This window comes from Cicer arietinum, chromosome 3 (assembly GCF_000331145.2).
Source record: "Cicer arietinum cultivar CDC Frontier isolate Library 1 chromosome 3, Cicar.CDCFrontier_v2.0, whole genome shotgun sequence".
Lineage (NCBI taxonomy): Eukaryota > Viridiplantae > Streptophyta > Magnoliopsida > Fabales > Fabaceae > Cicer > Cicer arietinum.
This window is the reverse complement of record NC_021162.2, coordinates 40053988-40069349: the sequence shown is the minus strand read 5'-3', so window position 1 is coordinate 40069349 and position 15362 is coordinate 40053988. Positions and strand designations below refer to the sequence as shown.

At 33.1% G+C, this 15362-nt stretch overlaps 2 protein-coding genes across 3 annotated transcripts; one reads left to right on the top strand and one right to left on the bottom strand.

The window, feature by feature from the left end:
- Positions 1-2081: 2081 nt before the first annotated feature.
- On the top strand, positions 2082-2447 carry LOC101506924 (uncharacterized). Its single transcript, XM_004491688.4, has one exon. The coding sequence runs from the start codon at positions 2082-2084 to the stop codon at positions 2445-2447; it is 366 nt and encodes a 121-aa protein (XP_004491745.1).
- A 1176-nt stretch (positions 2448-3623) lies between these two features.
- On the bottom strand, positions 3624-10190 carry LOC101507251 (proteasome subunit beta type-7-B). Of its 2 annotated transcripts, none has more exons than XM_004491689.4 (9): positions 10070-10190; positions 9738-9899; positions 7970-8111; positions 7724-7820; positions 7570-7639; positions 7388-7492; positions 6871-6969; positions 6693-6780; positions 3624-3840 (listed from the first exon to the last, which is right to left on the bottom strand). In XM_004491689.4, exons 2-9 carry the CDS (start codon positions 9876-9878, stop codon positions 3767-3769), a joined length of 816 nt encoding a protein of 271 aa, XP_004491746.1. In that variant the 5' UTR covers positions 9879-9899; positions 10070-10190; the 3' UTR covers positions 3624-3766. The 2 variants fall into 2 exon arrangements, with proteins under 2 accessions (XP_004491746.1, XP_027188512.1); XM_027332711.2 differs by having other exon boundaries at positions 9985-10080.
- Between the last annotated feature and the right edge of the window lie 5172 nt (positions 10191-15362).

The window sequence follows — 15362 nt, the reverse complement described above, 5'->3', positions numbered from 1 at the left end:
GAAAGAGATGAAGGCAAAAAGAAGAAAAATGATAAAGATACAACAACAATTGTATCTATTAGTAATGTCTATATTGTTTGTGGTGATAATTCCATAAACCTTGCATGTCATAATTCAACTTGAATTATTGATTTGGGTGCCTCATATCATGTTAATCCTAGGGATGATTTCCTCTCGTCTTACATTGTTGGTGATTTTGGCACGGTAAAAATAGGAGATGAAGGAGTATGTAAAATCATCAGTATAAGAGATGTTTGGGTTGAAAATGAGATTGGTTGCAAGCTTCAATTGACGAATGTTTAACATATTATTGATATTCGTCTCAATTTTATTTCAGTTAAAGCTTTGGATATTGAGGATTATAACACTTACTTTAGTAGTGATAGTATATGTAAAATTACCAAAGGGTCTCTAGTGGTTGCAAAGGAGAAAAATTTTACTTCTCTCTATATGATGCATATGAAGCTATGCAAGGAAGAAGTGAATGCAACTGAAGACGTCTCTTCTAATTTGTGGCATATGCGCCTTCGTGACTTGAGTGAGAAAGGACTCAATATACTTTAATAAAAATATGTTCCTAATAGTTTTACCAAACTATCCTTGTTAGGTATTTATGCATTATCAATGTCATAAATGCATAGTAAAATATATTGCATTGAAAATGATACAAATATTATTAATTAAATGGTACAATTGAAAATAAGTGCATTGACAATTGAAATAGTCAATTATCATGGGACATTAGGGATTGGAATAGATCAGGTCAACCGGTAGGGGCCTACGTCAGGTCCAGGTCAGGCTAGACTTTTTTTTAAAATAGATAAGATAAAGACTTCTGAAAAAGCTTATTTAGTTAAAAAGGACATGTTACAAGCCACATCATAAGCTTTTTAGGCCTATTAGGTCAGTCTATTTAAATAAATATAAATGATATTCTTTTACTAATATAATTATTAGATTATTGTTATTATTATTATTATTCAACTTTTAGAAATTTATGCATATTAACCTTATTTAATTTTTTACATATTTAAATGTATTATTATAAAATATAATTTAAGTATGATGTATATAAAGTCATATTCTTCTAAATGTGATGTTAAATATCTAAATAGAACTTAATTTTATTGACATAAATATAACTTATTCAAAAATGTTAAAATGAAATAGAATTTGAAGTAGGCTGACAGAGCGTACCAAGCTTCTATCAAGGTCAGACTCAGGTTTAACAAAGTCTAACTCGGTCCAACCTATTTCCATCTCTATGAGACAATTTTTTTTTTTTTTGCAAATGAAATAATTATTTTAAAATCGAGGGAGTCATTTGTTATGAAAATAAATATTATTAGTACATTTTTTTAATGTGTGTGTATACCTCGTTTTGTCCTTATTATAAAATCCTCCAACGAATGTTAAGAAAAGTGGTTGTGGTAGTAAATTTGTCCAAAAAAAAATGTTCTTTTACACATTTACCCCTACAATTATTAATTAAGTAAGAGAGAGAAAAATAAATTATATTTCAATGGTAAATTAATTAAAGATATTTTTGTAAACAAATCATCTATGCATATTAAATTTTGTGAAGGGTCTTGTATTAAAAGAAAAAAAGTGAAAAATTATCTTATAATCAAGGAATATTATTATTATTGACAAAATGTGTGTATTATCTTGAATAGCAACAAGTAAGTATTTGAAGTGCCACAAATAAGATACAGAAACGTGCCTGATCATGGATAAGCTTTGATAAAGTAATAATCGTAAAAGAAAAAAATATGACTTGCTCATTAAGATAAAGTGAAACTTCCTAACTACTAACTAGATAGGTACATAACTGGATTGAGAAGTGAATAAAAATTTATGACTTTTAAGAAGTTTGTAAATGTGCAATCATGACACAACAACAACCTATGTTGCAGTTAATACACTCAACAACTTCTACATGCTCACCTCCCCTTTTCAATCAATCCATCAAACCTTAATTTCCCTTCTCTTCTTATCACATTACATTTTATATCGTAGAAACAACACTTTTAGATCACAAAACCTTTTTGTTTATTTTTTATTGTGAAGAAATTTCAATTATGTCTTCCATTCAGATGGTATCGATTAGCAAATTTGGTTACCAAAAGCTGAGACATGAAGTTGGTTGTGATGATGATGAAAGGGAGAGAGTGGTTAAGAGACCAAAGAATTTGTCAAGGTTTAGAAGGATTCCTATGAGGAGAAGGTTTAGGTTAAAAATACCAAGCTTGAGAAGACTTTGGAAGATCAAGAAAACCAAGGTGGTGTCTTCCATGAGAATTTCTTGTGCTAAAGTGATGAAAAGATTCAAAGATGGACATGTTCATTTTGGTGATCTTTTTGCTGGAAACTACTTGTTCATGCAAGTTAACCCTTCTTCCCTCAAGTACCTTGCAAAGGAGTTCTCTCTTTCCAAAATTGCTTAATGCATGTTTGGATTTGCGGTGCGTTTGGCAAATCACAATGACACTATGGGTGTAGTTTTTGCTCAAATCGCAGCAGTTCAGTATGATTCTGTAAATCTCACTATCAATTCAAACAGTGTTTCTTTATTTTTTTTATGCACCTTTCTTTAAGAACATTTTGGTATTCTTGTCTCTCTGTTTGCTATATAGCAAAAGGTTCCCAATTGTGCAAAATGTTCTATTAGGTGTAGCAATATTACTTATGTTTCATGACTGCAAGGAACTCAGATCCTTATAGTTGTTAACCAAAAATGTTTACCTCTTGGTAATTATAATTTATTGATCCATCAATTATAAGTAGACTATTAATTATTCTCCCGCTGGCATTTCCAAGTGTTTATTTTTTTATATATAATATGTATATTGTTAGAGCTATTTTCACTGGTTCTAAATCAAATTGCACAATGAAGCAGAGTACTCGGTGAACCTAACTAATGTACTGTGTTGGATGGATTTCATACAGTGACAAATTTTCATTAGTTAACAGTTAATCCCTTATTTCAACCTTGTATCATTGTATGCCCTCTTTTTAATTAGCAATGGTTCAGAGGAAATCAAAAACCACAACAATGATTCAGAACCCATTTTTCTAGCTCCTTTTCTTGTTTTCCACTGGTTTGGTGTGGATTGAGAGAGGAGGCCAATACAGAACAGCGGCTGACTGCAAGGGTTGAGCTATGTGTAACGCCAGAAATAATGGACTGTTTAAAAAGGACAATGGACTGTTTAAAAAGAATGATCGAGAATATGAGAAGAAATAACAAAATGCTCTGGTGTGAGAAGTCGATGAAAACATCATGTGGAACTTCTTAATCGATTGGCAAAAATTTGGTCTCTCATCATGAGAGACTTAATAAAGTCAAGCACACTACATTCACCAAAGAGTCGATGCAAAAGGCAAGTTACAACCTTCAAAAGTGCTCGAATTTTAGGGCAAGGGAGTCTTTTGTAATATCTCAGTAAACAAACTCATACAGCCAAAATAATTTAGACTAAACTACAATTTTAATCATGTGAAACCTACATAACATGCTAGGTAACTTGCCATGTCTTGCTACTTGCTAGGTATTTTGTTGTATACTGTTGAGCAATTTCTTAGGGAAACATGGAAATAAGTTGACAAAGAGACCTTCCAAATGATGAAATTTTTGGTTAATAACTTGCAACGATCTAATGAAATTATAAATTATTTTAGGTAAATAAAAACCAAGCTTCTGAAAGTACAATTACAAATATCACAAGCCCTGCACTAATCAAGTTTCAGACGCAGACCAATTTCACTACTCTTCCATAGCATCTCCTTCAATTACTTCAACTTTCTCCTTCAATGGTGTAATCTTTGTTAAGAGAACCTCTGCAACAAATAAAATGGATATCATATATTAAAATAAATAAAAGAAATGCACTTAAAACTGCTTAATCAGCAAGAAAAAAAGCAGATAAGTAAAGAGGCAGGCTACATCAATGTCTGATTACCTTCACCAAGTCTCAGTAGAAGTCTGCTTTGTTTAAATAATAATGCCATGCGTTGTTAGGGTATAGAATAATGGATTAAGAGTAGTTAATGTAGTTAAGAGTTGCTATAGTAGGTAGTTGACTAAGTAGTTAGCAGTTAGGATATCATATATAAATAGGGAGGTTTTGGAGTTAGAGTATCTTTGAATATTATAAAATTATGAATAGATTAGAAACTCTATTATGAAGGGAAAACCCTTTGGGAAGAGATTTCTCTCCTATTTCTTAATAAAAGTATTCTTTCTTTGGAAATTGGAATTCAATTCTTTGGTTCCTAACATGCATGTATATCATCTAGGCTAACTATACAAGACTCACCAACATAGGGTTAAGTACTATTAGCATCCTCCAGCTTCGAATTAACCCCCGAAAAATATAAGATTGGATAAATCATACAAGCAATTGCTATTATTATGTTTAAATAGTTAATGACATTGTGTATATGACAACACGAAACTGGTTGTACACCCAAAACTTTATGTGGCTGTGTATTGGGCAACGCTTTTTTATTGTGAATGAAACCAGATGAAATACTGCATAGCTTACTAAAGATGTTCACAAAAAGCCTTTCCAAGAACTTGTATTAAAGCTTCTTGTACAACATGATTCTTCATAAGCTGAATTGGAGTATATCCTCCTTTATTCATTATTTGGAGAAACAAAATAGCTCCAAAAAGGATTTTGGTTATGTGCATCCTTGACTATTTTTACGGCAGATAAAGGATATACTAAATGAGATGTGGACAATCTGCTTGATGGTAGGACTTCTTGAACTGGCAAAGTTGTCTCTTGATACTAGACTTAGAAGCTAAGCCTTTTTAGATAATGAGAATGTGGGAGATGAAAATGATGGTTGGTATTAGATGATAAATACCAAGAAGAGACGCAAGTTCTTTTAATTTTAAATAGGATTATAGGACAAATATAGGCGCCTGCTTAGTGGCAAAAGGGTTTCACCAACAGCTGGGGTTTTATTAGACAGACAATATTCCTTGTAATTAAACCTGCTGACTCTCACTGTGGCTCTCTCTCACAGTTGGGCCTCTACGCCAAATGGATGCGAATAATGCTTTCCTAAACAGTGCTTTAGATGTATAAGTGTATATTGAGTCTGGTCTGCATAAATTAGAGATTTACTATAAAGATCTAACATGGCAGGGGCAAAAAGCATCTCCTCTCCAACGAATGTAGCCTGCACTGTCTAAACAAAGAGCTACATCACCAGCAAGCATCTACTTCATTTCCTCTGGTATTAACAGGCTTTCCTATAGCTGATTGGCTGTCTGACTTTGATGACATGTGATCAACTTCAGGATCTTGCATATATTCTGGTCCAAACATAGTCTCTAGGTGGGTAAAAAGAAAACTGTGGTTGCAAGATCTGAGTACAAAAGCTGTGTACCAAAGTCTAACTGCCACAGCAGAGAAAAAACTTTATGGACTCAAACCCATGCGTGAGCTGAGTCAGTGTCAAGATTTCCCCTTCAACAATCTACAGTGACAGAATCAGCACTGTGGCTCTTTCACATAATCCTATTCTAATTTTTACAAGCAAACAGAAAAGATATGGAGCTTGATCTTTACTTTATTCGAGAATAGGTCATCAAAACAGTTTGAAGGTGCTACACATTCCATCCTAAGGGTAGTCTTAGATCTGTTAAATAAAGTCTTGTCTCCTACGAGATTTCTACTTTTAGAGGATAGAAACTCAGTTACTTGATTTTCACTCTATAGCACAAACCGCCTTAACCTTGAGGGGGCATGTTAGAGACAGTTATTGACACTGTATTCCCTCTCAGTTAGTTAGAGACAGTTACTGACAGCTGTATCAATAACTAATTCAGTTTGACAGTTGTCAGCGGTAAAATTGTGTCAATGTATCTAGGCAGCTTCATATCTTACGCTTTTAATCATTTCTGTTTTTCCTTTTTTTTTGCTGAATAATAATTTCTCAATACCCTGTGTTTCTGCCATATCTAATTAATGTAGTAACTCGTATCAAGTATCTAAGCTCCGTACCCTAAATCCTTGCTTCCCTTTCCTGTCTTCCAAATATATCGATTGTTGGTTTCAAGTTCAAACTAGACAAACTTATTTCCTCTAATAGTAAAGAGAACAGCCAAATCTACGATCCAGACAATGTGACAAAAAGACATGCAGTGGCATAGAGATTTGACGTAGCGGCCAAAGCCTCTGAAATAGCAGTTGTCACAGGAACATAGAAACGCACCTCATAATGAAATTGAAAATTCCAGAAAATCCCTTAAGATTTAAATGTTAGGGCTTTTAATTGGGTATTTTAGGAATTTCACAATTTAAAAACACTGTTTCATTCTTGCTCTTCGTTATTCAGTCAAAGCTAGATGTTGAGCTTTTACATATAAATTTTATAAAAATATCATAATGACAGCCTTCCATTATGCTATCCAGCAATAGCGTTTTTGGGGTTGTTCCCTGCACTCTACTTTCCAAGATTGATAACATTGCTTTAAAATATCATTCTTTAATTTCAATTATTATCTAATTCACAACACGGTTTTCCTTAAATCATAATATTTTGTGTATGGTGACATAATATATCCTACTAAGTTGCTAATATGATCACAAAATATGGACACACAATGGTAAGCAAAACAATATAGTTTTATTGCAATCTCAAGTGTAATAAAATAAGTAAAGTTCGCAACAAACCAGTCTTTTTGGAGAAGGTAAAGCCTTTTGGATTGACAAATGTACGAGGATTTGGCAGGAGGTGATTCCTTAGATATTCCTTATGTCCCTGTGCAGCATTAACAAAGAATTTGTACATAAATTAGATTTATATGCATCCTCTCAAACAACTTGAAGGATTGGGCATCAAGGCACTAACCTTGGTTATCACACAAACATCAACATTACTTCCACTTCCCAAGTCATTGAATATACCAGCACATATTGCCTCAACAACTATCTTAATTCCTTCATCCCTCTGCACCACATCAAAATGTTCATAGCAAATTAAAATCTACTGAATTGCAAAACTTAGACATGATTGAAGTTACAAACACCATCAGCATCAATTACTACTTACATATTAATGATGATAGTTAAGTTCATTTAATCCATTCCAATAAAAATGATCAGTTTTTCCTCTTTTCGTTTTTTTTATTCCTTTCTATTTTTGGTTTGTTAAATTGTTAGCTTTTTGGTTCAGTTGTTGTGTGGATTGATAAGGACACCCATAATTGGAAGTGCAGTGAACATTTTGAATTGGATGGACGCTTTTCATTTTCATTTCTGTAAAGCACACTTAATATGCTTACTATTAACTCAAGCTTTCCTAGTTATTTTAATAAAGAGCTCGATTGAAGCAGGTATGATATCTTAGCCTTAATATGTTTACTTACACTCAAACTTTCCTTGTATTTAGACTCAAATACAGACATTGCAGCAAGTGAACCTGATCCCATTGTAGCAAATGGAAGGGTGTCAGTTGACCCATGTGGATAGATCTGCAAACCATGAACTCAAATAGTTACGAGAAATCCAACTATATTACAAACAGGAAAGGTTTAAACAATAAACTAACCGTATGTAAATGTGGTCCAGTGATGTCAACCCCACCAAGGACTAATGCAGCTGAGACGTGACCTTGGTAACTGCACGTAATTTAAGGAGTCAGAATCAGTGGTCGATACAAGGAGAAAAGTCACTTAAAACGGACGGAAGTTTTGAAACTCAACTTGAAAAGGTGTCTCTTAAGAAGAGTCAGCGCAGTAACAACTCTTGATTCTCGACCAGTATGGTAGCGATGTAGTTGCAGCTGTGAGCTAACCATGTCTACAATAATAAATAACAAACATCTCATTTTCAATAATTCTACTATATTAAATATTAACAAGCTCAAAACCTAAAGACTAGCCATATTCAACATTTTCTAAGGAATGAAATAAAAATGTTCAACAAGAAACATGCATTACGAAAGATACCTGTTACAGCCTCTGTATCAGCGGCAGTGCCCGCTCCACAACAATATATGTTGGGTGCCATATAATGAATTTTCTCACAATTTTTATCAGCGACTATAGGTCCTTCAGTTGCCCTGGTATCTGCTCCAAGAATGATACCATCCTAAGACAAATTTATTTGTGGAAATCGTCAACATTCAATCAAAATATACAAATTGAACATAAACACACACAGCTACAAACAATAATGTGGAATGGGTGACCAGATGTGATAGGACTCTTGGGCCTTATGACACACATGACCCAACTATCGCAATAAATCCTAGTAGGCCAATTATTTGATAAAGTTACACGAGGAAAAGGGGCAGTGGGGTAGCGAGATGTTTGCTAATCCAGGGGATCAGTTATAAGAGAAAGAGAAATGGGAGAGTGGATATTCATTCAGAAGTTTGCTAGAATTGGTTAGTGAGATTTCTCTCTAGATAGGAGCACCTTGCTCTGGTTAGGAGTTCTTGAACGCTGGTTTTATCCGTTATTTGCATTTCCAACATTGTAAGAGCTCTTGAGCTCATCACTTTTGCATAAATAATATAAAATTTCATTGATTTAAATTTTCGGGTTCTATCAAGATGTCAAATGATACAATTATGTATTTGTTGAACCATTGCGTAAAAAAGCAATCAGCAAACAAAGGAATCAGTTTCAAATTTATGCAACAAAAAGTGTACATCAAGGTGCCCAAACTACTAACATGAGATCCCCCACTAACCAAATTATAATCGGCAGTTCTCAAACAAGCCAAATATTCATTACCTTTTTAATAAACTATGCATGAGTGTTACAACTTTATTTATCCTTCACATATTTTAGAATAAAATTTTACTAATTACTACGCGTTTAATGGGAATGCATCGACATTGTAAAATAATTTCAGTCATCCAATAAGAAATCATTGTTCTGCCATGTCATAAAATTTATTTCAAAATATCTTTGTGATTTGGCAGAATACAAGATGCTCATTGGATGTCAGTGTAAGACTATTTTACACTGACAGTACATCTTCTATTTTCTCAATTACTATATGGCAAGACATTTTTAGCATCAACAAGCAAATTTGTTAGATTCAAAAAGAGTAGTCCTACTTCCCAGCTAGTAATTGAGTCCAAAAAGTTGTTATGAAAGATTTCCAGCATACTCTCCCTCTCATAACATAATACTTCATAATGTTAGAACCAACAATTGCTTTATCATCATAATACTTGAACATACAACACATCCTAAGAAAATTCTCCTTATCACTAACACCCAATTTAACTTAACTTACATTTGTTTGACTTAACATACACAAAAAATTTCTTTGAAGTTTAATTTAACATACAACATTTGTTTGATTTCTCGTATCATACACAAATAATCCCGAGAAGACCAAAACATTTTTTATGTCAGTCTAGAGTCCAATCTGAGACTTAACTTCACATTCAATTAGTATCTTGATCCATCATTCAAAGGCTCAACATCGACACTATTGATTGAAGGTGGGTCCCAATGTCTGACATGTGTGACACCGGCACATTGATTCCATTCAATTAATTAATTTTCTCAAATTATTACCAGTTTCCACGTGACAGTGTCGGTGTCGTGGCTGGTGTTTGTGCTTCATTGTTCAATGGTGTTTTCTTTATTACATGAACTAATGATAAAAATACAAGCAAATGCGTAGAAACAAATAGTTAAGAAAATCACATAAACAACATATAACATTAATTAAAACTATTAATATTATTCAGACCTGGAAAACTAAACCAACAATAGTGGTTCCAGTCTTCAAATAAGAAGGGGGTTTAAGACCCTTGTTTTGGAGCATATCATTTCTTCTGCAAAGATCGAAACTGAAACCACCCTTAGGAGGAAGATCCAACGACTTAGACATACTCACGAATTTGAATCGATCCTGAGGAAACGAAGTGAAACTAAAAGATTATAATCATAATCGTTATTAAAATTCAACAAAAACTAGCGGCAGAAAAGAACAATACCCTAATTGCGGTGTTTTGAAAATTGAAGTGTTTGATTAAGAAAGTAAATATAAAATAAAACAGAGAGAGAGAGAAAGAGGCTCACAAGTAATGAATGCGATGTGCGGAGAGGAATTGTATAATAGAATGGCGACAACAGGTTGGTTTTCACTTCCCGACTGTATATCGTGGAAAGGAAGTAAAGAGAACAAGAGTTAGCTTCTTTTTTTTTTTATATATAAAAAACCAATCGATATATAGAGGATTTCTTTTCTCATATATTCTTTTTTTGAATCTTTTTTTCTTTCAAAATATTTTAAATCCAATACATTGAAGATAAAATATTAAAATAATAAATAAATAAACAGCCAGAGTCAGCTTTTTTTTTTTATAAAATAACAGTGAATATATTCATGACTTAATCATTTAATTTAAAGTATTTTGTAAAATTAATGATTTTTTAATCTAAAAAATTACATTAAAATTAAAAAGAAAATTACATAATATAGATCTAATTTAAGAAATAAATAACAGAAAGAAAAAGTGCCAAAATATTTTTCAAATCGTGCAGATTTTTTTATTTTTAAGCAGAAATTATATAATATAATTTTCTTTCTCATATTCTTATTTTCTTGCCTAAGAAATAACTTTATTTAAAAAAAGACTCTTCAATGGTATTAAAACGCAAAACAAAAGTAAATATTATAATTATTCATAATTGATGAAACACGAGTATGTAATATCGACCATTGATTTGTTTATCAATTGTTGATATTATTTACTTTATTATCTAAAATAACGAGCATGTAATATCAATGTTTTGTTTGTTCATAATAAGTTGATATTACTTACTTTATTATTTAAAGTGATTTGTTCACTTTAGATCAATTTAATCCCTAAGTCATGAACAATCTTGAGATGTAAATTACCGTCAATAGCAATAACATTTGCATCTGTCGTAGTCATCATCATAGTCTTTAAGTGTAAATTGATTTTCAATTTAGAAGAAATTTAATAGTTTTGAACATCGTTCTCCTCTTACATTGCATCCACTTACATAGATGATCGGTGGTAACTGAATTAGATCTCATGAATTACATTTTCAGGACTTCATATAGTTTAGACCTTTAACTTCAACATTGTTTGGATGAGTGTTTTATTGAACATACTTCTTATTCAACTTATTTATTGCTGCAACATCTTTTTGAGCTTTTACAATTTTCTTTTAGACTTGAGTCGTTAGTAGAGTATGCTTGTAGAATGCACTAAACAATGACAATTTTTATAATCAATGTAAACAAAAAATGCACACATTTTACATTCAATAAGATTGCAATCTTTCAACTCTTGTGTCATGTAAAAATCGACCAAAACATGGGTAAAATGTCTCAATGTTTTTGAATTGTTTGTTTCATCAAGAGATTAAAAAAAGGGTGTGATTACTTGAAGTGATTGCAAAAATAATATTTGACCTCCAATATTCTAAAGGTAGATTGTAGATATGATTTACCATTAGCCCTTTGTATTTCTTACCAAATCAACATTCCTTACAAAACATAGTCTCAGTGGTGGGAGTCAACCAAATTGATAATCTTCTTGTCCTTTAATCCATGACTAGTCATTTAAAGAACTCTTCACTAACGGGCGAAATCAATCAAGAACTAGTGTAATAAGTTCACTTTGAAAAAACTAAGGTGATAAGTTAAAACTTGTGCTTTTGCAATTTCAATTTGTAATAAACTATATTTTAATTTAAAAAGGCAAGAAAAGTTACTTATTTTTTGCAACCAAGTCCCTTCTCCTCCTTTTTTTTATAAAGTTTTAAATTGTAACACTCAACTTTTTGGATTTGACTTCTTTTACCCAACATGATGTTATAGGTTTGAAAATGTTTATCATTCTACTATAATGATCTCCTTCTTGAAATAAAATATGGGTAAAAAAATCATATTTTAAAATCCCCTAACATTGCAGAAATCAAGTAGAATCCATTTTTTTAAATCACTTGAATTTGAAATTATGCTAAAAGAAATTAATTATAATCACTACCATATTTCCCAACCCATAACTAAACATAAAATATAATAAAATAGTGTATAAGTATTGTTTATCCAATGTAATTGAAAAACTACATATCTACAAATATAGTAATTCATGTCTAAAAAAAACATCTCGAAAAATAGATATGCAACTGATGACTATTACAAAATAAAAGTAGCTCCACAATAATAAAAAAAATTGCGGCCTCCTTCGTTATCCTAAACCTCTAATCACATCAATATCCTGAGTTAGTTACATTCTCTAACGTTTGTTGGAAGGCTCTCCAACATAGTCTGCCTCATAAATGCCTCTCAGGGGAGCTACATTTCCTCCCCGTCACTAGTTAAATCAACATACTCATTGGTCTCCCAATTTGATGGATGCAATTAGGGGATATCCTTCTAATTGCACATTGAGAAGAAAAAAAATGTGAGTCGAAAAAGAGCCTTTGGGTAAAAAGTAAGTGTCTCTACCACATGTGGCTCTTGGAATACGAGAATGGTCCTCCAAAATAGTTTGTAGCAGTAGACAATAGAGCAATAGTAGGCGAAGAAGCACCTATTATGTGTACTAGATTGTGTTGGGAAAAACCAAAGAATTCTAGACCAAAAATAGTTGGCAGAAAATTAAATATGAGAGAAACACAATTTTTTAACGTGGAAAACTTCTCTCAAGTTGAGAGAATAAAAACCACGAGACCTAGTCCAGTAAAACTTCCACTATAATAATTAACGGGTACACAAAGAGTCTTCCTAATAACAATAGGGAATATCAATCAACAATAACAACCTTATAACAACCTTCCACTAAAGTGGGTATGCCAAAGTAACTCTCAGAGAAGATAAAACTACTCAAATTATATATTAAAGTAACAAACTCAGTGGTAGGAATAACATACTAATTTTGTAGATCAAACAGAGCAAGTTTGATACACACCTGTTACCACCACCGAAACCAAACCCTTATTTTTCTTCTCTGGCAACCGTTCTTCTTCCGTTGTTTTTCTGTGTATTCTTAGGGATTTCTAAATCCCTTTTATTACCTTCAAGTGGGTCAAGCCCATTAAAACCTTTTTTTTTCTTTTTTTTTATTTCAATAATAATAATAATACTAGTAAAATTGGTGGATTCCACTTGAGGAGTGAGCCCACCTAACAAATCTCCCCCTCACGACTCAAGTGGGAAGGTACTGCTCAACCATGTCAGCTTTCTTTCTACAGCATATCATCTTTGACACAGGCAAGGTCTTTGTCATCATATCTGAACCACTCTCATCAGTATGAATCTTCTCAATTAAAAATGACTTCATTTCCAGTGCATCTCGTATCCAATGATACCGCACTTCAATATGCTTCGACTTTGCATGAAAAGTTGAATTCTTGCTGAGATGGATCGCACTCTGACTGTCATAGAATAACACAAACTTATCTTGCTTGAGGCCTAACTCATGTAGGAATTTCTTCATCCACAAGAGTTCTTTGGAAGCTTCAGTTGCTGCAATGTACTCAACTTCAGTAGTGGACAAAGCAACACACTTTTGTAGTCTTGATTGCCAAGACACAACTCCCCCTGCAAAAGTCATCATATAACCAGAAGTAGATTTTCTAGAATCAAGATCACCTGCCATATATGCATCTGTGTAGCCATCCAACACAGGTTCATCACCTCCATAGCATAAACACACTTTGGAAGTTCCTCTGAGGTATCTGAGAATCCGCTTCATTGCTTGCCAATGATCTTTACCAGGATTAGAGAGAAATCGACTAACAACTCCAACTACATGAGCAATATCTGGCCTTGTGCATACCATAACATACATCAAACTACCAACTGCGGATGCATAAGGAACCTTCTTCATCTCTTCTTTGTCTTTCTCACTTGTAGGACATTTATCAGAATTCAATTTAAAATGAGTAGCAAGTGGAGTACTAACAGGTTTGCAATTGCTCATGTTAAACCTTTCTAACATCTTATCAATATAATTGTGTTGAAACAACCACAATTTATTATTCTTCTTGTCACGGGTAATTCTCATACCCAGAATTTGCTTTGCAGGACCTAAGTCTTTCATTGCAAAAGACTTCTTCAAATCTTTCTTTAAAGATTGAATCTTCTTCGTGTCATGACCAACAATCAACATGTCATCCACATATAATAAGAGAATAATATAATCACCATCAGAGAATTTCTTGATAAACACACACTAGTTAGAAGTAGTTTTACTATACCCATGTTTCTCCATGAAAGAATCAAATTTCTTGTACCATTGTCGAGGTGCTTGCTTGAGCCCATACAAACTTTTCTTTAATTTGCACACAAGATGCTCTTTACCTTTGACTTTGAAACCCTCTGGTTGCTCCATATAGATCTCTTCATCCAAATCACCGTGAAGCAATGCAGTTTTCACATCAAGTTGTTCAACTTCTAGGTTCAAACTAGTTGCTAACCCAAGCACAACTCGGATAGAGAACATCTTCACCACAAGTGAAAAAATTTCATCAAAGTCAATACCTTTTCTCTGATTAAAACCTTTCACAACCAATCTTGCTTTGTATCTTGGTTGAGAACTATTCTCTTCTGCCTTTATCTTGTATACCCATTTGTTCTTGAGTGCTTTTCTACCATTAGGCAACTTTACCAAATCAAATGTGTGATTCTCATGCAAGGAATTCATCTCTTCTTGCATGGCCTTTAACCACTTTTCTTTATCAACATTTGTAATAGCTTCTTGATAATACTATGGCTCTCCACTATCAGTGATCATCACATACTCATGTGGAGGATATCTTTGAGAAGGTTGACGTTCTCTAGTAGATCTTCTCAACTCAAACTCGGCTGGTGGCTCAACTGGAACCTGCTCATCATGGTGAGGCACATGATCATAAGTTACATTCTCATTATCTATCTGTATATCTCCCCCATCAACAAAGGTTTCTACATGGGGCTTAGGCGCAAAAGTTTCAATGTAACTTCTGGAATTTGGTTTTTGTTTTTCAGCTTTATCAAAATCTTCAATAGCCTGGTCTTCAAGAAATATCACATCTCGACTTCTGATAATTTTCTTGTCAACCGGATTCCACAATCTATAACCAAATTCTTCATCACCATAACCGACGAATATACACTGTTTGGATTTACTATCAAGCTTGGACCTCTCATCTCTTGGAACGTGAACAAAACATCTGCAACCAAAAACTCTCAAATGACGATAAGAGACATCTTTCCTTGTCCACACTCTATTTGGAACATCACCATCAAGTGGAATAAAAGGAGAAAGATTGATCAAATCCACAGCAGTTTTCATTGCTTCACCCCAAAAGGATTTCGAAAATTTTGCATGAGAGAGCATACATCTAATTC